We start from the raw sequence: 23,981 nt of genomic DNA on the forward strand, positions 1-23,981 counted from the left end.
TTGTTGGGCGCGCATCCGCATAGAGGGACGAAAGTGAAGGAGCGCTGGAGGTGACTGGACCATTGTCAACCTCTCCACCCAAGGCGAGGAAGTCACAGTTGCATGCGATGCGCGTGCACGCCCAGAGGGGTGGCTACATCGGACAAAAAGTAGAGATCACGTCATGGCAGCAAATCAGAAGCGGCGAACGCGTCGCCAGCCACAGGACGGGCCCACTTAGACCCGCTGATTCAGCCAGTCAGAGAGGTTAAAGGGTTAATGGCCCCGCCCCTCAAATCAACGCTCAGAATTCTCCCCTCGTCCTTCACCTCCTCACTCCCATAACCAATCAATCTCTTCCGGCCCACCAAACGTGTCGGACGCGAGGGCAGAAAAAAAAAGAGAGCAGAGACAGGCCAGGTCGAACCGCTCAATCAGATTCGGCCCTCAGCTGGTTTTTCGAAACAGACACAAGGGACGTCGAGGCTGCTTTCATTCGATTGGACATTCAACATCATATCGAATCAATCGCCAATCAAGAGCGAAAGCTATCCGCTCCGCATTTCGCACTTTATCGATCTTGCATCGCGGGTGTGAGATATCTGCGAAGACGCGCGCGGAAAGAATAAAGAAAGACGTTGTCGTGATAGTGTGGAGGAGAAACACGACATAACGTGTGAGCCCACAGCAGCAGCAGCAGCAGCAGCAACAGCAAGCCCGCCGTCAGCAGTGCAGCGCCGAAGCTACGCACACGCACCTTGACGCCTCGAGGACACACACGTACACACACACCGCTACCTTGGACGGGAAAGATATCGCAAAAAGACAGAATTCAGCTCAGCCGGCACTGCCAGGAGGAGCAACAAGCAGAATCTCAAGAAAAACAACAGATTCCGGTCCTCCCGTCCCGCCGCCTGCTTGCCTGCTTCCTTTGGTCTCGGGCTGCCTTCTTGCCTAAGGTACCCTACCTATCCGCACCTACCTGGAAGGTGTGCCGTGCCTACCTGCTTCCTTCCTGTCTCGACTCCAGCCTGCCCTCTGATTGTTGGGCAAGAGCTCTCAGCGCCCCAGGGTCCCCAAGTCACCACACACGACGGCCTCGCACGCCAAGAAAAGAGGGGGTGTACTGTGATAGGTGCACTTCCGGCTATTCTCACGGCCCTCTGTCTTTCTCTGCCTGTTCCTCCTCTCCTCCCCCCCTTCACTGCGACGTCAACGTCAGCAAACACCCCTCCCCTCCTGTCCCGGTTCTTTCCCACCCATCCACATCCACGTCCACATCCACGCAAGTCCTTGGACATTGGGCCCCATCCCCCTCTCTTTTCCAACAACCCAAGTCCACATCACAGTCCACCACGGTCGCAATCCACTTGGGGAAGCTTGACTCTCCCGTATCCTAAGGCAGCAGCAGCAAGCAGCGCAGCACCACCACCTCCACGACCACCACCGACAACCGTAGCGGCGTAGCCTTAGCACCCAAGGCTCACAGGTTCCCGGATCCCAGCAAGTAGTCCATTTACCGCCGACGCCACAAGCTCCACGCACTTTTTTTTTTTCTTCTTCCTCCGCCCTCCGAAACAGGCGTACAAAGTGCAGAGAGTGCCCCGGTTCGCCTGCAAAAGGATCCAGCGAATCCAACGAGGCAAAAAAGCCAGAAAAAACCCGCCCTCCCACAAAACCCAGCAAATCAGCTCGCCTTTTTCTTGCGACCACTCACAACCGCCGCGCACTTTCTCCAACGTCAACGTCCTTCCCGCCCTGACATTGGACAACCATTCGTCGCTCGCACTGGACACTTCCTATCGCCTGCGCGCTTTCCCTACCTACCAGACACTCGTGGATTCTCTCGATTCGCGACTGGGAACTACCAGCAAACCTATCATCGTCGCCATCGCCTTTGTTGCACCTGTCTATTGGCCCAGACAGCCCATCAGGTGACGCCTTGGACCTGCGGAAAACAGCATCTTCCTGTCTGTTTCCTGTCCTGCCTGTCGAACTCGCAGCAGAGCAAGCAGCAGCAGCAGCAGCAGCAGCAGCAACGCTCCGCTCCGCACACGGCACCGCATCGCATCGCGACAGACCAACCGCGTCGCACACCTCTCGCCCTTCCCGCAACGGCAAAGCAGACGCACGCGCCAAAGCTTTTTTGCAGGCGATCTCAAGCCCATATCGTGACACTCGAGTCAAAAGCCTATCAGAAAGCTTCGCCTCGACTTAGACCGGGAGCCATTCCCCAAAATCCCCCCCAAAAGCCAATAAAAAATCCAGCCAACCAGGTACGTTTCGCATGCCCTTCGACACAAGTCGTCTGGCGCCCCTCCTCTCCAGCCTTGCCCGCTCGCGCGCTTCCTTGTCGCCGGTCCTGAACACGGGCGCCGTCACGTCTTCACCTTTGGCTTCCCGCTCCGTCATTTGCCCATCGTTGCACGCTACCTTGCCTCAGGGTCTGGCTTCTCTGTCGGTTTTGGCGCTTGGCACCCGTTGTGTCGGCACCAATCTCGACGTTGAACTTTGACGACACGCCTTGCTGGTGGTGGCGTGGGCACCTGTCGGACTTCACTTTTTCGTTTTTTATTTTCTTCTTTCCTCCGCTCTCTTACACGTCGCGTTCTGCGTCCTCTGAAACCGGCACCAAGAGCATGCTTACTGACTGGAGCAGGGCGCATAATCCCCTCCCTTACGGCATTTTACACGCACACATCGGCGATTCCATAAGCTTGCCCGCACTCTCACACTCTCGCCGCATTGCATCTCCAACTTCATCGGTACGTTTATTGTACTTTCTTGTGTGTCGCATTGTCACCGCCCTTCACAGCATCTGTACGGCCTCCCGTTCCCCCCGAGGTGTAACCATCCATCCTCGGTGCCCCCCTCCTCCACTCCTTGTCCACGTCAACCTGTCTCTGTTTCTGCCCGTCACCTACGGTCATCGGCGACGGCGACACCCCGCCGATTTCACCATTTCGTGCTCTGACGTTACCTTCTGCTGCTGTCTGTCGCTGCCATTATTCCCATTGTATGTTGGCTGGACGCACGCCCGCATAACCAAGCCTTCTATGCCTTCTGGAAGCACCCCCTCTGTCGGTTGGCATGCGTGTGAGGCAAGGTGAGAATGATGCGGCGGCGGCACCACCACTGGAAGGGACCCCCTACCAACCACCCCAACTGTAGCCTCAGCGGGATGCACGTACGTTCTTGGGGAAGCGCTTAGTGAGCCCAGTCTGGAGTCTGGCGGGTGGCAGCGACACAAGACACTCAGGACAGCGCCTGGACAAACACGCCCTTCCCCTCAAGAGGCGCAAAGCACGGGCACTGTCACAGCAGCTTGGACTGCGTTCTGGCTTCGCGCCGCCACCACTACCGCAGCAGGGGGAGGTGTTGCCGGGCTGGTTGGCATGGTGGGCCTTGTCTATGCATATTCCGTCATGCATGCGAGGTCTGCCAGCGCATCAAGTGGTGGCCCGAGGCGCGAGCAGAAGAACTGGACAGGAGCCAGGAGCAGCACTCCACCAATCTCTTGTCGCATCATTCCGAGCATTGGCTCAAATACCCTGGAGAGGACAGAAGCAGCTAACATTCATGGTTGGACAGATCTCACTCGTGAAGTGGAATAAAATCAAACGGCCTCTTTTTCTGGGGAAACAAGGCACCGACCGTTCTGTTTCGTCCAAAACTACCCGCTTCCCGCATTGCAGCTGGTAGGCCAAAATCGACCAAGACCAGGACCAGCTTCTTGTCAACCCAGACTGGACCACTTCAGAGAACCCTTAAACGGGTAGCGACAAAAACACATCCCGCCCGCCGTCTCGACTCTCCGCCTCGTCTTGCACGGCAGCAGCACCCTTCGTCACTCACGTGGCTGTCATTCTCACTCCAGGCTCAGCCACCCACCCAGCGTCCGCCCCGCGACTACATCAGCCTGCATATGCCGTGGTCGGCCACTTGCGTCGCGCACCACTGCCAGCTCATCCACGCATCGCCAATAGATTGAGCCCCTCCTCTCCCAGCACACTGGCAGAGTACCCTAGGCCACCGCCCGCTCCCAACGCGTGTGCCCAACTCTACCCAAGCAGACGGGCCATTTCCAGCGTTTTAAGGCTCAATTTTCATCAAAAAGGCAGCTTTCGTCGCAACTCATTCGTCGCTCGCGACCCATACCCGTGAAACCAATTTTCTCGACCGCGGTCACGCTATTACAACCACTACGCCAGAAACCGTCGCCAAGCTAGATCCTCCTGCTCGGCTTCTCATTGGTCCTGAGCACATCGCGACGAAGACAACCAGCTTCATCGCAGCTCGACCACTCTCGGAACAGGCTTATTCCCAGTATGATGGAATACGCGCAATACCCACAACAACCACAGAACGCACACTCGGGATACACGAACAACTCCACCTCCGGCAACATCACCTCTCCTCACGGCGTACAGACGTCACCTATTTTGTCTACCCAGCAACAGTCACCCACCCAAGCACAGGGACACAACATGTACCAGCCACAGTACAACGTCCCTCAGCAGGGCATGCACTATGCCATGCCCCAGATTCAGGCCGCCGCCATGGCGGCGACCGCAGCGGCATCGGGAACGAACTACACCTACAACATGTCGGATCCTAGCTTGCCCCAAACCTCACCACGAATGGGCGGACCGAAGAAGGAGGCCAACCGCGATCCTAGATCACCGACCCAGATGAACAACGTTTCGCAGCTGCCCGGTGGTCAGCGGCGCCTCAGCCAGGTCACCAGCCCCGGCGTCCCGGCTCAGGGAATGATGAACCACGTCGGCGGGCGCCCCGGCGTTGCCCCACCGCAGATGTCCCAAGCCCAGGCCATGCAGCACCCGCAGTCCCCCGAGATGCCCGCCGGCGGCGTTGAGGAATCCCCCCTCTACGTCAACGCTAAGCAATTCCACCGCATCCTGAAGCGTCGCGTTGCACGCCAAAAGCTCGAGGAGCAGCTCAGGCTCACCAGTAAGGGTCGTAAGCCGTATCTCCACGAGTCGAGACACAACCACGCCATGCGCAGACCCCGTGGACCCGGAGGACGTTTCCTGACAGCCGAGGAGGTCGCCGCCATCGAGCGTGACAAGGCCTCTGGCACCGATGCGCCCAAGGACGACTCTAGCCCCAAGGCCGGGTCAAAGAGGAAGTCCGAAGCCGACGACGGTGACTCCAACAAGAAGCCCAAGACGGCATCTGAGAGTCCCGAAGAGGAAGATGAGGAGGAGGAGGAGTCTTGAGCTCCGCCGCCGCCAATTCGATCTTCTTTTGTCGAGCATTCCGATCACGAAGTTACGACAGCCTACAGATACGTCTTGCAGCCATCTCTACTCTTTCCGAAATTGGATTATAATGGCGGCGGGAGTCCGATGGAAGACGGTTCCGCGGTGTGTTTACAAGGGGTTGGAGTGTTCCATGGACGTCTTTAAATGCAGCATTCGGGCCGGTACACAGGACTCTCGTTGCCCTCTGGCTGCCAGGCCTGGTCGATGCCATTGCGGCATGGGCCATTCTCTTTTAACACCTTTTTTCACGTTTCGTTTTCTCGGCTAATACAAATACTCGACTGGCAACAGCATGGCACCCGTTCAGGCGGGTGGCCGCAAGGGAAATGGGAGGGAAGAATGCATGGACGACTCGAAACGACGGATACCCCTCTTGTGTTTACTCGATTACCCCCTTCTCCTTGTTGTTTTTGATTGTTTTCTTTCTTCACTTCATGTCACAATCTTTTGCTGGGATGGGGACTTTTTGTTCACTTTCTCTGGGGATGATGGTTGCAGGGGCAAATGAATGGTCTGGTTACCAAACGGGATGGAGTTGAAATGAAGAGAAAAGAAAAACCAAAACGAAAAATGAAGCGCCAGCAGTGGCGCATCTGATGTACGGGACAAAGAAGAATGATTGAAGATTATATTTTTACGCCTTCTCAAACTATTACCCCTTTTTTCTTCTCAACCTTACGCTTCTATGGCTTGATGGGGATAGACTGAGGTTTCCTGGCAATCCGTCGCCGGATTCGGAATTGGGAGAGAAACACGGGCTTTACGACTATTTGATCTTTGCGAGCAATCTACAAACTATATTGAATTACTTACATGTCAGATATCACCTTGTTCGACGTGAACCTTTGCGGTGCGAATGACGCACATGTCTGCCCTAGTGAATGCATTGTCGTCGTGAAAAGGGACGGCCCGTAAGGTCTGTCCTCGTGGACGCGACGACCAATCGACGCCGCGGGCCTGACTCAAAAAGGTCGACAAACGGGCAGCGGCATTGGCTTGAGGCTGGACCACGAGCGTTGCCGCAAGGGACCGGGGACCAGCAGGAGGAGGCTTTTTTTGGGTCGTCGAATGATTGTCAACGAAGGCGCTGGGCTCGGTCGGGTACGGCTATCGAGACCCGCCTCCGCACTCGTGGCTCGTCGTTGTCGTCGACCAGTCCCGTCGTCTGGTTGGCGGTCGGTCAGCACCAGTCAGTGGTCGGTGTGCGGTGTGTGGGCTTGGGCACTCCCCTCTCCAGTGTCCCCTCCCTCCCCAAACCTGGGGGAAGCTTGCCTGCTGCGGCCCTGGCAGTGGTCAGTGGTGCTTTCCCCCGCTCTTTAGCTTAGCGCGGTGGGAGCTCCAGGCCGGTGGACCTCGGCATGTCTCTGGACCTGGGAAATCCGACCCGCGGCGCGTCCGACCGACTCTTTTCGCATAAGCAAAGGCACGCTAGAGGTGTCTGTCACTGTATTTTGCTGGGCAGCAGCCGAGGCTGGATACGCAAAACGGCCGGCAAAGGGGGACCAGGGGAAAAAAGAAGGTTCCCAGTATCCGGGATTCTTGTCCGAACATCCATCCAATTGAACTTCTGGGGTTTGTTACATTAAGCAGCAACATCGCCCTGTCTTCAGTTTTGGTGTCTGCTTACCTACGACGAATTGCGAAGACATTGGCCGAGTGAGCAGCAGTGACGACACAGGCCCAATTAGCAGCTCCCAGGAAGCTCCAACAGCAGACGGTCGACGAGGACGAGATGGCGGGACGCGTGAGGCATCCGATTGACCAGGCGGCGCTGGAGCGGTACATTGAGAAGAACGTCCCGGAGATCAAGACGCCGATTGAGATTAAGCAGGTATGTCAATTGTGTCTTTCTCGAGGCCATTCCCAGTCCTCAAGCACTACCTCTCCCCGGCCCTCTCCCCCGCTGACCCTCCTCCGCGCCACAGTTCGGCTTCGGCCAGTCCAACCCGACCTACCAACTCACCTCCGCGACCTCGACGCGCTACGTCCTGCGCAAGAAGCCGCCCGGCAAGCTGCTGTCCAAGGCGGCGCACAAGGTCGAGCGCGAGCACCGCATCATCCACGCCCTCGAGCCGACGGACGTGCCCGTCCCGCGCGCGCTGTGCCTGTGCGAGGACGACGCCGTCGTCGGCACGCCGTTCTACATCATGGAGTTCCTCGACGGGCGCATCTTCGAGGACGCGGCGATGCCGGAGGTCGTGGACCCGGCGGAGCGCAAGGCGCTGTGGCGCGCTGCGACGCAGACGCTTGCGAGGCTGCACCGCGTCGACCCCAAGAGCGTCGGGCTGGAGGGGTACGGGAAGCGGGACGGGTTTTACGATCGGCAGATTGCGACGTGGACGACGATTTGCGAGAGCCAGGCGGCGGCGGAGGATCGGGAGACGGGGGAGAGGGTGGGGGATTTGCCGCATTTTGGGGAGATGATTGGGTTTTTTGAGGATAAGGCGGCGCAGCCGCGGGATCGGGGCACGTTGATCCATGGGGATTTCAAGATTGATAATATTGTGTTTCATAAGACGGAGGCGCGGGTGATTGGGGTTCTCGAGTAAGTTGCCTTTCCTTACGGTTGGATACAGAACCAAAGCTAACAGAAAGGCAACACAGCTGGGAGATGTCAACAGTAGGCCACCCGCTCTCGGACCTCTGCAACTTCCTGACGCCGTACTTCACGGCCTCGCGCGGCAACTCGGGCGTGTACGCGCACGAGGGGTTCCTCGCGGGCGCGACGCCGGGGCTGCCGAGCGTGGAGGAGATCGTGGGGTGGTACGGCGCGGAGGCCGGGTGGGACCCGGCGCCGGAGCTCAACTGGGGCATGGCGTTCAACGTGTTCCGGCTGTCGGCGGTGCTGCAGGGCATCGCGGCGCGGGCGGCGCAGGGGCAGGCGAGCAGCGAGCAGGCGAAGCGGTACGCCGTCACGAGGGGCCCGCTGGCGGAGTTTGCGTGGGAGCTGGTGGGGAGGAGTATGGAGCAGGGGAAGAAGGGGAGGGCGAAGTTGTAGTAAACATTAGATGGTTTTGAGTAGTGGGATGAGTTTGCATAGAATTTAACTCTGCTTTTAGAGATTTCTTCTCGAGGAGGGTGTGTGTGGCTTGTGTCGTTGCGCCTGTCGACGTGTTCCTGAGCGGCGTCTTTCATAACTATAAGTAGGCTTTCTTAGAGACCGGAAGGATTTTCAGGCGCCAAATCGATTCGATATTTGCTCTGCGGATTCGAGACGATGAGCATTACAGTTAACGAGACGCGAGCTGTTGACTGGGACATGGGACACTGTCTGAGTAGTCATTAATGCTTCAACTCGCCGCCCGAGCGCTGTCATCGTTGGCTGTTCTTCGATGATTCAATGGCAATAAGCGAGAAATAGTCAGCTTTGGCCCTGAAAGGAGGGAGACGTTTCTTGGGGAGCGAGGTGGTGTCAGGAGGGCTCGGGATAAGCGGCACGTCTCTGTTTTACTTGTCTTTGAAGACCCCCATTGTCTGGTGCAATACTAAATACGACTTGTTCATCCATTATGTACCCTGGGCATCAGATTCAGTCACACTTTGTGTCTCGTGTCTTCGGTATAGTGTCGTCTAGCTCAACCTCCAAGGTGTTGAGGTCTGGGGACTTGGCGTTCCTGTTTTCCTCTCTAGCAGTGGATCTCATCTCAGTATTGGATTTTCTATTTAAGGCTCAAGGAAACGATAGCAGAGATCTCCAAGCAATGTTTGCTACTGGAAGACGCTGTTGCAAGGGGCCTTATTTTGAGGCCAACTGTTCCTTAAGAAGTGCGCGCCCGGCCTACCAACACGAAGTGGGCATACCGATGGGTAAGAAGTGGTACGTAGCGCCTCTTTGATTTCATACCCCACACGCTCGGGTATGTATAACTCTCTGATGGTTATTCCGAATGAATAAGTCGTGGATGAAACTTGGAAGTATGCGAGATATGCGTTCTGGCTCGCGCTGAGCGCCTCCGTAGACTGGCGTGCAGTGACACTAGATCAACAACCTGTGCAGTTTCCCAAATCGCAACATGCTACGTTTCGACTAGCAAGATTTGATGGTCTGAAATATTTCGAGGGATTGGTGTTATTATACATTGCTGAGAAGACGGGCTTGAGGTACAGGAGCTGTGTCGGTGTTTTTGGAAGCAGGAAGGCGGGCGCGTCAAGTGGTATCTACAGCTAGCGGTTTCTGATGAAATGACAAACTATTCTAGCAGGAAAGATATAAAAAGTCCACGCAAGCGGGTTGGGATCTACAACGCCAGCCCAAATGACCTCTTTGCGCCCGCACTACCGATAATGCTTCATGTTTCAAGGTGGCGTAGTCGAATCTGGCCTTTTGGATGGTAGAGAACATTCCCCATCGCAGAATCGATCTTGATGAGATCTCACTGAGCCTACCCAGAATATGTGGTTCATGTCCTTGTTGTGTAGTGGGTGAATCATAGGACGGCGGTAGAGCAGCCGGATGGCGAGGGCACAGCTTAATCCTAACCTGGAGGTTCTCAACGACCGCCCCTAGGCCTCTACTGGATAACAAGCCTATGAGATTGCGGCGATATTGATAGATGGAGTTCAAGTTTCCCCTGGCAATTGGTGCCCGACGTCGAGCTCGGGCTGTTTTCTCTCGATATATCCGAGTGCAGGCATTCGCCAGTGGGGGCACTGCAGTGTTCTAGTTATCGCGACGCTGGTTGCTGGATATAGATTGGCCGAAAGAACGTGAAGCAAATTTTCTGCCACGAACCAAGTGATGTCATTTGAGGCAGAGATTGATTCGAATCATTCTCATTACCATTGCGAATGCGGTATGAGTCTCATCGTTGTCTCCTCTACAACGGACTAGGCCCAGCGAAAACAGAGCATCTGTTCACCTAACCATCCCCCCTCCTCTTTTCTTCTTGCATCTGATGTCCATAAAATACATCAAAGATGCTTATTAACTGACAGGCAAATGAAACTGTGCTTCTCGATGCCTCTTGACTGGACTTCTGGGACATCAAATATGGTCTGCTGAATTCGTCATAGACCAAGACCTGTTTTTGTCGGCGGCTCAATATGAATCAAAGTGCCAGAGTGCGCGATTTATGAAGTAACTTAGCATTTCAGCCCATACTCAGTGGGCTGAAAGCGGAAAAGGGCAGATATAAGACAGAATGAGCGGTGTTTTGAAACTTAGGTTGTCGATAGCTCGTTTCTAGTACTTATCTATCTAGTATGCAAGCGATACATGTGTGATTCTATATTGTATAGAATGCATCCACCTATGATGTGTTCGCTTATGGCATCATCTTCAGTGATCTATCCCGTCCAGATATACTTAGAATGCGCAGACTGGATGTTTGCGGGAATAGAAGCCTGAGCTGAAACTACATAGCGGATGCTCTTTGTCTCCATTTTGAGGCTAGAAAATAAGCCAATTGATTCTCAAGGGCTCCATAATCTTAGGTCGTATCAAAAACTAGAAACTGTTATATGCTAAAGAGCTAATTGGGTTCGAAATTAAGGGTGAAGTGAGAAAGACTTTTCAATCTGGTACAAGATACAAGGGTGGCCTTTTGATTCCTAGTAGGCAAGTAGCCTTGATCATGGGTTTGCTTTCTGCCGCTCAACGAGTTCCGAGCACATGTCTGTGATGCTCTGGAGTTTATCCATATAATCAACTTGTCCCTCTTCTCCATCGAACACTTCACACACTGGTTTGAATCTTTTCCAAACTGTGATGTATCGCGACTTTGGCATTAAGCCCATCTTTTCGAAAGCCCGCTCGAGTTGGGCGCGCTGGACAATCTTCGCAAGATGCTCGGGACGTACAGAGTCATACCTGGTAGTGCGGTTTTCCTTCTTCTCTGCTCTTGTTGTGGCAGTAGCCAGTAAGCTTGCCTTGAAGCAATATATTATCATGGTGGCTAGACCGGCAGCCAGAGCGGTGGCGATGCTGGACCCAGTTGATTCTTTGTTTAACAAGGTATCGTCAGTAAAGTATTTCGGTCTGTTGGTTCCACGACTTGTAATGACATTGACTCCAGGAAAGATGAAATCAACGTTTGTTCCAGCCTGGCCCCAGGAAGTTCCATCACTGTGTGCAGCACCGATGCGTAGGAAACTTTCTGGGTTGAAGGCGGATGGATAATGGCGGTCTTCTGAAATATCATCTGACGACGAACAGAACATGACTACTTCATCTTTGCATGCTCTTTCCAGTACCCTTTTCAAATAGTCTTTCTCTTTGTCGTTCTTTGGCTCTGATATAGTCCATGACATGGAGATGATGGAAGCTTGCCTTTCAAGTGCGGCTTCAATGGCCTGCACAAGTAGGAGCATAAGTATATGTGCCACACGTGTCTTGATGGATAGTACTTGCCGATGCTGCAGAAGCTGCATTTATTGTGGAATGCTCTTTTCCTTGGCCGGGATGAGTCTTGAGCCGAATTGAGTATATGCTGGCCATTGGGCACACTCTCCAGATCAGTCTTGCCATCTCGGTGCCGTGGCCCTGAGATGAACTGTAATACTGTCCGACCCAATTATCTTGAAGGTCGAAGGTCTTTCCATCAATTGAACGGCCCGAGAACTCAGGGTCAAAAACGTTGACGCCATCGTCGATCAACGCAACAATCACAGGCTTGCTCAAGCCATCAAGGTCGGATAAACCATGGCTACCAACATCCCTCGAGGTTTTCTCCTTCGAATTTTGCTCCTTCGAGTTCTGCTCCCTCGAGTTTTGCACCGTTTCGTTCCAGAATTCATACATGCATGTGGCAAATCGATCGACCCAATTAAGCCACTGGTGCTCAGTGTGCGGGTTAGTTTGCCCAGTTGATTTGGAAGGGCCGCCGGACGACATGAGGATCCTGCTTCCCTTTTGACTCTGACTCCAAGAATCAACGACTTCAATCTTTCTCTTCTGCGATGCCGAGTTAACCGGATCCTTAGCCTTACGAGTGTTTTGAGCGTTCTTGTTCAGGCGTGCTTCGAATTCAGCGATTTTGGCCGTTACCCACTTGGTCGTTTCGATCATCTTCATGCCTACAAGTCAGCACCAGTCCATTTCAAGACACGATCGTACCTTAGATAGGCAAGAATGTCCAGACTACAAGCTAGAAGGGCCATACCTCGGTGGGTGCCGGAAGATGGAGAAAGACATCTGTGAGCCCTAGCAGCTGAGGTAAACCATCCGGCTCGCCCCAGGCTCGCAAAACAGCATTGCCGCCGCTCCATTTCAGCGATACTCTACGGATACTACTGCTGGTTCCATCGATGTAATGCTCTTCCAGGGTTTTTGACTTCGACTTTTCAGCGATTCTGCCAATATGACAAATGACACCAGGATCCAAGTCGGGCTTTCGCCAGTCCAAATGCTCGACCACAATTTGACCAAGCGATTTCTGTATTGCGTCATCGCTATGCGCTCTTGTGCCGCTGTCTTCAACCTCGACTTTAAGTATATATCGCACACCCTTCTCGTATAACCAGTCGAAGAAGAAGTTCATGTCTTGTCGTCCCCGTTCTGAATTTGTGGCATATTTGCCGGTACGCTCAACGGTGACCAATATTGGGAATCTGACGTACATCAATACGTCTTCAAATCGAACCCCACTCTTACGATTCTCCCCCAATCGTTTCTTGAACAGATCATCTCGAATAGACAATGGGCCTTCATATTCGAAGCAAATGAGTTTGTCTGTTACCCTTTGGATCAGCGCAAAGCAGAGAATTGCCACTCGTTGGCTATCCTACCTCTACGAACATTCTTCCCGTAAAGAAAGGAGATTGCCATTTTGACTGTTCTTTCCCGCATATAGTGTATTTTTAGCATCGTCTGAACTCGTTTGTAATTGCTGTCTGAGTGACGATGTCGGCTGTTGGACGCTTCTTCCGAGCAGGCCGCGCTCTTCTCTTTCATCTCTTCGTGTTCAATGTCAAGTCCCTGTGTCCCGACCTTTTTCAACTGCATGAGAGGTGCATGGTCGGGACCATTAGTAGTGACTCGAGACTTCGGCTTGTCGCCCACCGCTTCATCCAGTCACTCCTTTGGGTGTCTGAGTTGTTTTGGGGTAGGGTCACCGCGCGCAAGTTTGGTGGTGGGCGTGTCATCATTCTTCGGGTGAACTTCAGACTCCCCATTCTTCTTCATGTTTGTGCCGGGAATCTCATCTTGAATGGTTGTCACTTTGGAAGATTTTGGGGCCTTCAACTTGTGGTCTGTCTTCGCTGGTCCATGTCCATTGACACGAGAGGATCTGCCCGCTGTTTTGATGCCCGTTTCGTCTCTCTTTCCTAACTTGTTCTGCTTCTGATGCTCCTTGAATGTTCTCTCGAGCTCGCCGTAGACGGAAGTCTCGATTTCTTCCGTTTTACCTTTCTTTCTCTTGTACGTAATATCTAGAAAGGTGTTAATAGGCTGCCAAGGATTGTTTGTTTTCTGAAGCCGAACAATCTCCTGGTCCCTTTCCAGGAAAAGATCGATTATCCCGACTCTTTGATCGGTGCAATGCTCATAATTGACAGCGTAATGCAACGGTGTTTTCCCAGAACTATCCTGAAGCTTGAGAGCAGTCTCGCTCGCATGCTTGACTAGACGTTGCAGCACACTTGCATTCATGTTGTTCTCAAATGCCAAAGTCAAGCATGTTTTCCAGCTGTCGCTGGTTCCATACTTCTGCTCAAGTGCAAAATCAACATGCTGCTTCACAAGCTGGTTCTCGCAGTTCTCCAGTATGCAGTCTACCAAGACGGAGGCTCTTCTGTGGTAGTGTATGGCGCGATACAGCGGGGTTCTGCCTTTGATGTCTTTTTCGGCCAACAGCTCTGGATGCTCTTTGACGATTCTGTTAAATAGCGGTCTGATCGTTGAAGCTTGTAGTGGGTCCCGCGCCTCGTCGTTCTTCATCTCCTTGATGATGGTATGTAGGATGGACATTCTCCCATGCGAGAAGCCCTGAACGACTCGAGGAAAACTGGTCAAGAATATATTGATGAGATTTTCGCTTGCTTCATCGTTTGCGGTCGCGCCGTCTTTGAAATTCGACTTTATGTAGTCAATCGCTTTCGCCTTATCATATGGGCTGATGCGTTCTTCTTCCGCTGTTCGCGAATCTTGGCCCACCCCCCCCCTCCTGTTCATCGTCATCTTCCTCCTCCTCATCGTGATCTTCGTCGTCTTCTTCAGAGTCGGACTGCCAGTTATCTTGACGGTTGGACATTTTGCAACAGTGTGAGAGAGGTTAGGGGAACTGAAAGTGAATGTCGATGGGGAGTTGAATAACTATTGGTCAAAGCACGTAGTGAGAAGCGATTGCGAGACTCAAACAGGTTTTTTTCTTTTTCTTTTTCTTTTTTGCATGAATGAATCTCAAATTTCTCACAGCTTAAAATGGCTCAGCCCCCGCAAACACAAAGTTCAGCTGGTCTCCCAAATGTTTGTGTAAATTGCAACGTACCGTAGCCTTGTCGTGAGCAAAGTATTTTGTCCGGGTATGAAGTACACGTATGTTGTTCGTATAGCCGGTGCACATGCAGCACATGCCATTCTAATCAAGATGGCACGTAAGCCGGTGTGACCGCCCACCCTCGAGGCGCAGAATATTGAAACCGTCTCCTGTTTTCTTCTCCCCAGCCGATCCCAATCGAGTATTCAGACCGAACGGTAAATCTCAATCCACGAATCGTTCAGTTCGCCAACTGCTGTAGCGTGTGCCTGGCCAAGTTATTTTTAGCCTTCTGGCGTGTTGTCCTGGCCCGTTCTGTTAGACTTTCATGGTGATTGCTTGACTTTGGTAAGTATCTAGGTAAGTACATAGCCGAGTCCGGTACGCAGCCCGATATTCTCGGTCGAGCCATTTGAGAAGCCCCTTCGAATACGAGTGCCTCTCTATTAGACGGCTGGGTATTTATTATTCGGTTCCTGTCGCGGAAAGTATGTGGAAGCATTACCTTCAGTCTTTGCAGCGCCGTCAGCGATTCGGTATCTTGAGCACCAAACTCTTGCCCACGCTAGGGGCTTGTTCCAAAAATATGTCCGAGCCAGAGTCCTTTGACCACGGCAATGGGGGTCAAGTGTTGGACATCCCCATGTTTCAACGCGGTAGCGAAGGCAGCGGATTCCACATCAAGAACAATCCTGAAGATTCGTACCAACGCCCGGAAGTGATTCAGCGGGCAGGCGCAGTTGCCACCAGATGCACACTTATCGACGCCGTTCATGGAGCTATGTCTGCGGAAAGCAAGTACTGGTCAACAATTTTGGTATTTGAATTTCGGTTTGATCCCCAAAAGAAAGCACGACGAATTTCCAGAGCCACTATTGAGCTTCGTTTCGACGGCTCCAGTACCACCAACTCTGTCCCAGAAGTCGAGGCCATTTCTTTCGACGGGAATTACAGCTTCCGCCCTAGCAAACAGTCGGAGACTACCACCAAGGGCTTTGAAACAAGCCTAGGGGCCAGTGCTGTAGTAGAAGCTAGTACTTCTATCAAGTGGGAGAAAACGATCACCCGAGAGACGGCTGATGCAACGACTATTACCGGCGGCAAAACTGTTATGAATAATATGCCACCAAACCGCATTGCTAAGTGGACACTGTTAGAGAACAGCACGTTCGAGACAGGTGTTCCAGCTGCTATCCGCGTGGCTGTACGGATCAAGAGGAGTGACGAGGAAGTATTCACTTGTATGCCCTCATTGCAGTGCAAGGCGGATATGTGGACATCGCTAGAAAATGTCTTCAGTCGGATCCCTGAAGACGACCCTATTTTCTTGAAGCCTGGATTGAACACCAGACACGGACCCATGCACTACGACATGGAAGAATTAGGAAGTGTTGATATACAAAAGCTTGGTGACGTAAAGTTCTCCCAAATGATGCTGGATGATTAGGAGCAGAAGGATTGGATTGATTCAGGTTGGATTGGGTATGGAACGTTCCAGACCCCCATAGTACAAAGTAGATATTTGAAAGCATGAATAAGGCAATTAGGTACATGTTTACTGATTATAAAAGATCATACCTAATAATCTATCTATCAATTGATTGGTTTTATGCTAGTCTCCTCGTTCCGTGGCAGTGACGACGTCTAGCAAGTAGGTGTTCTGGCACCCTGGCTCTCGCACAGGCGCATTTTGGAGAGCAGCATTCGGGTTGAAGATGATAAGCCATTTCGAATACATTGGTTGTCATAATGTGGCTATGCCAGGCTCCTAGAGGAACTTATCGTAGTGGCGCAAACCCCGACAAATCGGATGTGGTCGGGCTCAAAAGACATCCAGAGGAAGAGTTGGCTGCGGTCAGCTCGCACTGCCTATCTGCAACCGGGCTACGTGCCTATTCGGGAACGTCTTACGTTGCCAAGTCGACTTTGCATAGAACTATTGATAGAGCCTGCATTCATCGCTAAAAGTGGCTAGTGGGTTGACTTGATATCTTGTATTCAGGACCAGACAGAAGTCACGACCTCGTACCTGTTTTTGGATGTCTGACGTTCGCAAATAATCTGCCCAAAAAGGTTTGTTCAGTGCTAGCATCGGAACACTTTGTGGCAAGGTACCAGAGGCCTGAAGACATTGGTAGCATACCCCTCCCGATCATCGATGTCGCCCTCGCACGTTTGTTTCCATCCTGATCTTCAAATTGTTGTGTGAATAAACGGCAACACGTCTGTTTCGCCGCAAGACTGGCCACATCCCCTACACGACGAAGCATCTGGCCAGATGGCGGGTGTACTAAATGAAGCAGAGTTAGAGACTGGTAGCATTCGGGGCATGCTATCGGAATCTGACAACAAAGAAGATGACATCAAGTCCACAACTTCGTCATCAACAAGAGATACTACGAGGCTTTTCCCACTGTCTCGCCCCGTCACGCCTGTTGCAGACGAAGGTTTTGAATTGGGTCTCAACACACGATATTCTGACGACGCCGAATACGAGTATGTTCTATCAAGAATGACATTCCATTGCGTAACACTGACATATGACCAGTGTGATCACTGTTCATGGAATTCGCGATGATCATGCCAGTGTGTGGAGGGATAAGGACGGGTCTTTTTGGTTGCGACATGAATTATTCGACACCTTCGCCATCCGACAGCTTGATTATGTCTATGCGGCAAGGGACCGTTCAAGAGTCTTTCAAATGGGTGGTGTCGAAGTTGAAGCCCGAAATTTATTGCATCTTTACGCTGCAAAGCGCTGCCACCTCCCAGATGTAAGCATCACGTGTGATATCAGAACCTCTGAGTATACCAGCTAATTCATTGAACGGGCGGAAATGAATCGACCGATAGTGTGGGTTTGCCATGACATTGGAGGTAGCATAGTCAAGGAGGTAAGTGGTCCTTCGATTAGCTCAGTCAGAAAGTCGCGTCTTATTGACGGCTGGAAAAGGTTTTGATGGAAGCCACTCGTTCTTTTCCCATGGAAGACTTGGATGATCCCGGAAAATGGGAGTATAACAGGGCTCTCGATCAGATCGCAAGACTCTCTACAACAATTGTAAGTATATCCTGGCTTTCTGACAGCCACACCCACCCGTTGCAATCGCTCATCCGAATGTGCTGCAGATATTTCTCGGCTGCCCCCAGAAGACTGAATCCATGGAAGACCTTGAAGATGAATTGTATAATTTGATGGCCTTACCTGGCCCAGACTTTGGCCTCATCAGAAAACCCCAGAGTCTTGCTGCACAAGTAGCGGATATTAACTCCCGTTTCTTGGGGTTTAAACTGCTTTCTCGGGCACTAATCTTGAACATCTATAGCCTTCAGGATCTAAATCTTGAAGACACCGCGGAAAAACAGCCCAATGCACCAAGTCAAGACGTTGGATCGTCTGAATCTGATAGGGAACGAAGCTCGATCCAAGCAATAACATCGCCTTTGCAATCAACAATAGGAAAAGCCATGCTTGAAACCGTCGCAAAGGATCCAGGTGCTTCTGTGGTCTCCACAACTACAAAGAATGGAGAGAACGAAGGCTTCAAACGAAGATTCCATCATGAGCAATTGGATGATTACATGGGCGAGAATCTCGATCATTGTGACGATAGCTCTGCTACTCTTGATATTAATGGCGAGACAGTTGCTGAGAAAGAAGGCAACGTCAACTCATCGACCGGATTGGATACATCTCGAGCCGATGTTTCAGCCCGGACTGAGAGTTCTCCTGAGGAGATCAATCTTCCTGTCGCACGGGCATCGCCGTTCAGTCGATACACATCATGCCTCTTCAACACGTTTGAATGTAAAAATAGATGGCGTATGTCTACTGTGGATCACGCAGGACTCGTCGGAGGCGAGCATGGCGCCGATATCGATTACAGTTGGCAGAACCTTTTCAAACGGAAATCCAGATCGCAATATGATTTCTGTAAGTCGGTTTCTACTGAAAGTCCCGCTATGTCTGACAATTGTTCAGGTCTAAGAGCAAGCAATGAGCTCAACCGAAGCCAATTCGCTCTTCTGTCTATGACACCACCTACAAGATTGCCTAATGTCCACATGGAGAATATGGGACCGAGTTTGCCTTTTCTTGATTGGATCATGGCACATGAGAATTTCACAGCCTTGGAGAAGACTGTGGGTCCATGCACTCTTTGGATTCAAGGATCTGGGGACGATGCGTCCCGGACCTCGATGATTTCTCAATATCTGTACACGTGTTTTGAACAAGACACGGACAGATGGGATGTGAAAAGTGCTTTCCACTTCCAGTTCCAAAAGTTCGATAGCAGATATAGCGGGATAAAGCACATGCTTGCAGCTTTCCTCTCGGAGATAACCTGGCGTATGTGGTCGAGGGTAGAGGAGGGTGCGGTATCTCAGCGAATGTTCAGAAGCCTAGAGTACTACCACAACTGGTCTCTTTCTGATCTTTTCAAATTTTTCACAGAAATGAGGCGCTGCAAGGATGTCGAGGACTCCATGATCATTCTAAGCTGTTTCGATCACTGCGTTGAAGAAGAACGGACCTGGTTTTTGAAAGCAGTATTGGAGCAGCAGAAGCGTACTGACATGCGTCATAAGTTGGTTATCTTCACTTGTGGATTGGATCAAGTCATGTCTGAGTCTGCATCTGACATGAGGGTCATCCGCTTGAGTGACTGTCAAGCACCCCTCGTCGGGTACGCTGTCGACGAAGGACTCAGTATTCAAAGACTGAGGCAACGCATCGAAAAGGCCTTCCAAAAGCGTCCGATACTGAGTCGACTGAGAAAGAGCCTAGAATCACTGGTGGAAAAATTCCAAAAAACCCCTTACCTTGGTCATATCATCTTCAACTGGATTAGCTACCTCGGCCAAGGATCTCCTGTTACTGAGAGGATTTCAATCATCGAAAAGCTTACTTCTCCAACACCACAAGACATAATCTCAGTCATCCTAAACGACTTACCTGCAGATAAGCGGAAATTGGCTTTCACTATCCATCAGTGGCTAAAGTACGCCTTGGAGCCACTGACGGTTGAAGCACTAGGGCATGCACTTGTTGTGTCAACAGACCCAGCTTATTCATTCTTGGATTTTGACCATAACCAACTACTTGAGGACCTGAGGATGATGTTTTCTGGTATCGTCGTCGTATGCGATCGTTTTCTCAAGTTTTCGCATGACGACTTTTACGGCACTATCTTGCCTGACGAAGACGGCAAGCTGAATCATAGTGGTTCCTCAATTCATGGGTCTCTCGCCCAGGCTTGCCTACGGTATTTGATGCATACGGAAGTGCAAAACTTGTATGGCAAGTTCCCGGTTGACAGGCAGAGTGGAGACATGCTCAGAAAACCTCTCGCATCATCTGGAGACGACCTTCTAGAATATGCAATTCGATTTTGGGCAGAGCATTATCGGCTGTGTGAGTCAGACCAACCTCTAGACCTAGCCATCGACTTCTTCCGCCACAGGGACATAAGAAACAGATGGGCAGAAGCGCATTATGTTCTTTCAAATCCCTTCACACGAATTCACAGAGCATACCTATCTTCACTGCCCTTGATGGCCGGCCTAGGGCTAGAAGACGTCCTCTTCAGACAAATTGCAGAGGAAAAAAGTTCCAGATGGTTCCAACAAGATGTTTGGCTCGCCATCACAGAAGCTGTGCGGAATGGACATACTCAAGTGGTTTGTCAACTGATGAAGGCGGTACCACTTTACGAGTTAGGTTTACAGGATGCTCTTATCTGGGCAGCATCATCTGGCGGCAGCGGTTCAGCAAAGCCACTGCTAGAGAGCATTGCCTTGGTGAACGATTTCTCCTGGCCCAGATGCCTCCTTACCCGCGCCGCTGCCTTTGGTCTCGATTCAATGATCTCCTTGATGATCAAGCAAGGGAAGAATCTCAATGAGATCAACGATGATTTGGGAGAGGCGGCTATTCACACGGCCATCACCTGGGGACAGCAAAATGTGATAAAACTTTTGCTGGATAATGGAGTTGATTTGCTGGTTGAAGATGCCTTCGGAAGAACTCCATTGGTCTTGTCCGCAGAGCTGGGCCACGCGGACATACTTCGGATGCTTCTCCACGCTAGAGATAGTGTTCACGACAACTTTCAGGCCGATAGATCGGTTGTTGAAGCGGTCGCCTGCGCTGGTGACTTCGAAGTTCTCGACCATCTTTTGACAGCAAACACAGAGCACGGTAATGAAAAGAACGATTCAGTCTCGTCAATTTTGCCGTACGCTGCAGAATACGGGAGGCTTAAGTGCTGCCGTTTACTTCTCGACAAGGGGGCAGATCCCTGTTTTGAATCCTCGCAAGGAAGCCCTCTTTATCTTCTTTGCGGCTTCCCTCGTACGACTGAGTTCTGCCGTCATCTCATCGAGAAGGGCGCGAGACCCTGCAAGACCTACCCGGATAAAGAAGCAATTCTTAATCGAGCCTTGAGAACGGAAGACAAGGATCTTATTACTCTTCTTCTGGACCACGGTGTGGAGTTAAACGCATACGACACGTTCGAAGGAACATACTTGAAAACGCCCTTGACATTTGCTGTTTCCGAATGTTCACTCGAAACGATTCAATTTCTCCTCGAAAAAGGAGCTTCAACCACCGACGTTCCAGAAGACGCCGAGTCACCCTTATTCGTCGCGGCATTTAGCTGTCCTGATGCCGAAGAAGCCGAAATCCTCTTGAAATACAAGGCAGACATCACATGGGAAAGAAAATCTGATAGATGGACTGCCCTCCATGCGGCGTACGACATGCATACGATAATGTCGTACTTACTCAAACATGCTGTAGGGGTCAACAACATTATCAACAAGATGACAAATTACGGGACCTTGTTGATGATGGTCGCAAGATGGAACTATCAGGATACTCTGAAGGTTCTACTAGAACATCGTCCCCTGCCAGATCTGGACGCGAAACTCGACTACAGCCCAGATGACTTGGACTACGGGCGTACAGCATTGATGATAGCAGTTGATCGCGGCAATGTTGAGTGCGCCAGCCTTCTGCTCAAGGCTGGTGCTGAAATCGACGATACTCTGAAGGACGCAACGTTCATTCTGAATTCGCCCCTCATCAAACCTTCTGAAGAAACTCGTAAAATGCTGCGAAGTTTCTTGAACCGGGGGACCATACTTGGCAGCACCGTACTGCAATATATTGGCTCTACGACGGCAGTGCAATCATTGCAGGTGCTGGTTGATATGGGTGCTCAAATCAATTCTGTCGACGAGAACGGGCTCACGCCTCTGGGAGCTGCCGTAACGAAGGCTAACGTCGCCGCCGCGGCGTACCTTATCTCTGAAGGAGCTCGTGCGGACATCTTCGTCCCTGACGTTGGGAGTTTATTGCATCTGGCTTGCCGATCCCAATACTCCTTTGATTGGGATTGCCTCAAGCTATTGAAGCTGCTCATCGACGCTGGGGCGGACCCCACTAGCCCCGGGCCGGATCCGGTCTGCGAACCCCTACTACATGCCGTTCTCTGTTCATCTATTCATTACCATGTACAGGAGAAAATTGTCCAGTATCTCATCGGCAATGGGATGGTTACGGCCAACGCACATGATGCAACACACTCATTCCCAGTACTTGCTGCTGTCAACTCTGGCAATAATGACATCTTCGAATACCTCGTCCGCCACGGCGCTGAGCTGAACGCAGCCGATGCACTAGGCCGCCACACAATTCATTACCTTGCTGGAAGGGCACGTTATATTTTCAACGCTCGGCCCATTCGAATACTTGCCAAGGCCGGCGTTGACATTGGGACTGAGGACCGATTCAAGCGAACAGCCCTTCATATGGCAGCCGGCACTGATGACATAGAAGTCTTTGAGTTAGTCTTGAAAAACCTCCCCAATTACGACATCAACGTGAGGGATAGTGACGGGTGGACACCGCTCATGTGGGCGTGCAGATCGTCAACAGAGACTACAATAATTGAGAGGCTTGTCGAGACGTATAAAGCAGATATCTGGGCCCGCAGCGAAGACCGCGAATGGTCAGCAATGAAGCTTGCATGCCTTAACGGCCAGCTAGAAAATGCGAAAGTCTGGCTACAACCACCGGAAGGTGAGAGGGAGCGTGTTGCCCAAGATGGCTCAACAGAAGTGTGGGACGATGACTTCCACAATCTACCGCGCGGAAACCGCAATGACTATTCTTGTGATGGTTGCTTCATGGTTAGTGGCTATTTATTCCTCTGACAGTAACACATTTAGTCTGGCTGCTGATAATACCCTTAGGCATGGGCAGGACTGCGCTACACGTGTACGGTTTGCGGTAATTACAGCCTGTGCTTCAAATGCTTTGCAAATCGAGATGAAATGCACGATCGCAGTCACAGGTGGGAGGAGTACCATGAAGAGGAATATTCAGAGCAAAACTCTTCTGTTCCTTCCGTCAGCTCTACAAGCGATGACTCGGATAATGGTGATGAAGGGAGCGAAACATACGCCGACTCCGGCAGCCAAGGTAACAGAGAAAGGACTGTTGAAGAGGATGATATCAATTCAGAGCCGGGATACTACGACAGCAGCAGTGAATAAGTTGTTCTTTGTCGCGGACGACAGGACTATAAGGTCGAATAGGACAGCGAAGAGCAGAGTTTGTCTTACCGTTTCGTAGATATGTTAGGTATGTTTCTTAATCAGACTCGATTTCATTTTCTTTTGAATCCCCGCCGCCTGGAGATGTTGATGTGATCTTCGGGACAAGGACGTATCGGAAAAAGGCTTTCTTGACGGAACCACGATCGAAGAGAACCGGGACAAAGGGCAGCGAAAATCAACGTTTCGTGGGGTTACGCTTGCTGTGAACGCGACCTGAAGCAACTCAACCGCGCAACATCATCGCCTAACATGTGATGGACAATGTGAAATTCAGACTCGATTTCAGCGCTTTTGAGAGATACCGACTCGCCATTCGTAGCCTGCAAGCTTTCTATGTAGTTATCATGCGATTGCCTCTATACGCTGGCACTGGTTGTATTTGCCAACAACCGATATAGAGCAAAACGCAGAACGCCATCTGTATGCTGTGACCGACGACGAAGGCCTTTCACCCTTTCTATGGCTTGGGAAGCTCCACTTGATTAACCTCCTAAATGAGCTCTTATACATTCTGGATTTTACTTGGAATAAAAAATTCAAAGCCACACGTGGTAGAATGCGATCCATCGGCGGATTGTTCTTCATCTACAAATGTACATCTCGAGGAAGCATTTCCGCTAACAAACGACATCCTGCCAAGGGCTAAGGACATATAACGATCTCTAAGTACATA

The 23,981-nt window shown here is 51.4% G+C and overlaps 5 protein-coding genes across 5 annotated transcripts; 4 read left to right on the plus strand and 1 right to left on the minus strand.

The window, feature by feature from the left end:
* Window positions 1-4,307: 4,307 nt before the first annotated feature.
* Window positions 4,308-5,219, plus strand: COL26b_001989 (uncharacterized protein; the record flags this gene model as incomplete). Its single annotated transcript, XM_053174923.1, has 2 exons — window positions 4,308-4,403; window positions 4,458-5,219. 2 exons carry the CDS (start codon window positions 4,308-4,310, stop codon window positions 5,217-5,219), a joined length of 858 nt encoding a protein of 285 aa, XP_053041218.1.
* Window positions 5,220-6,996: 1,777 nt separating this feature from the next.
* COL26b_001990 (uncharacterized protein) lies at window positions 6,997-8,262 on the plus strand (the record flags this gene model as incomplete). The annotated part of the gene is made up of 3 exons (XM_053174924.1): window positions 6,997-7,095; window positions 7,190-7,809; window positions 7,869-8,262. The coding sequence occupies 3 exons, from the start codon at window positions 6,997-6,999 to the stop codon at window positions 8,260-8,262; spliced, it is 1,113 nt and encodes a 370-aa protein (XP_053041219.1).
* A 5,013-nt stretch (window positions 8,263-13,275) lies between these two features.
* COL26b_001991 (uncharacterized protein) lies at window positions 13,276-14,172 on the minus strand (the record flags this gene model as incomplete). Its single annotated transcript, XM_053174925.1, has 2 exons — window positions 13,276-13,634; window positions 13,788-14,172. 2 exons carry the CDS (start codon window positions 14,170-14,172, stop codon window positions 13,276-13,278), a joined length of 744 nt encoding a protein of 247 aa, XP_053041220.1.
* Window positions 14,173-15,266: 1,094 nt separating this feature from the next.
* COL26b_001992 (uncharacterized protein) lies at window positions 15,267-16,127 on the plus strand (the record flags this gene model as incomplete). The annotated part of the gene is made up of 2 exons (XM_053174926.1): window positions 15,267-15,911; window positions 15,939-16,127. The coding sequence occupies 2 exons, from the start codon at window positions 15,267-15,269 to the stop codon at window positions 16,125-16,127; spliced, it is 834 nt and encodes a 277-aa protein (XP_053041221.1).
* A 6,666-nt stretch (window positions 16,128-22,793) lies between these two features.
* COL26b_001993 (uncharacterized protein) lies at window positions 22,794-23,245 on the plus strand (the record flags this gene model as incomplete). Its single annotated transcript, XM_053174927.1, has 2 exons — window positions 22,794-22,879; window positions 23,044-23,245. 2 exons carry the CDS (start codon window positions 22,794-22,796, stop codon window positions 23,243-23,245), a joined length of 288 nt encoding a protein of 95 aa, XP_053041222.1.
* Between the last annotated feature and the right edge of the window lie 736 nt (window positions 23,246-23,981).

The sequence above is a fragment of the Colletotrichum chrysophilum genome, assembly GCF_026319265.1.
Source record: "Colletotrichum chrysophilum strain AFK26 chromosome Unknown scaffold_9, whole genome shotgun sequence".
In the NCBI taxonomy this organism is placed as follows: domain Eukaryota; kingdom Fungi; phylum Ascomycota; class Sordariomycetes; order Glomerellales; family Glomerellaceae; genus Colletotrichum; species Colletotrichum chrysophilum.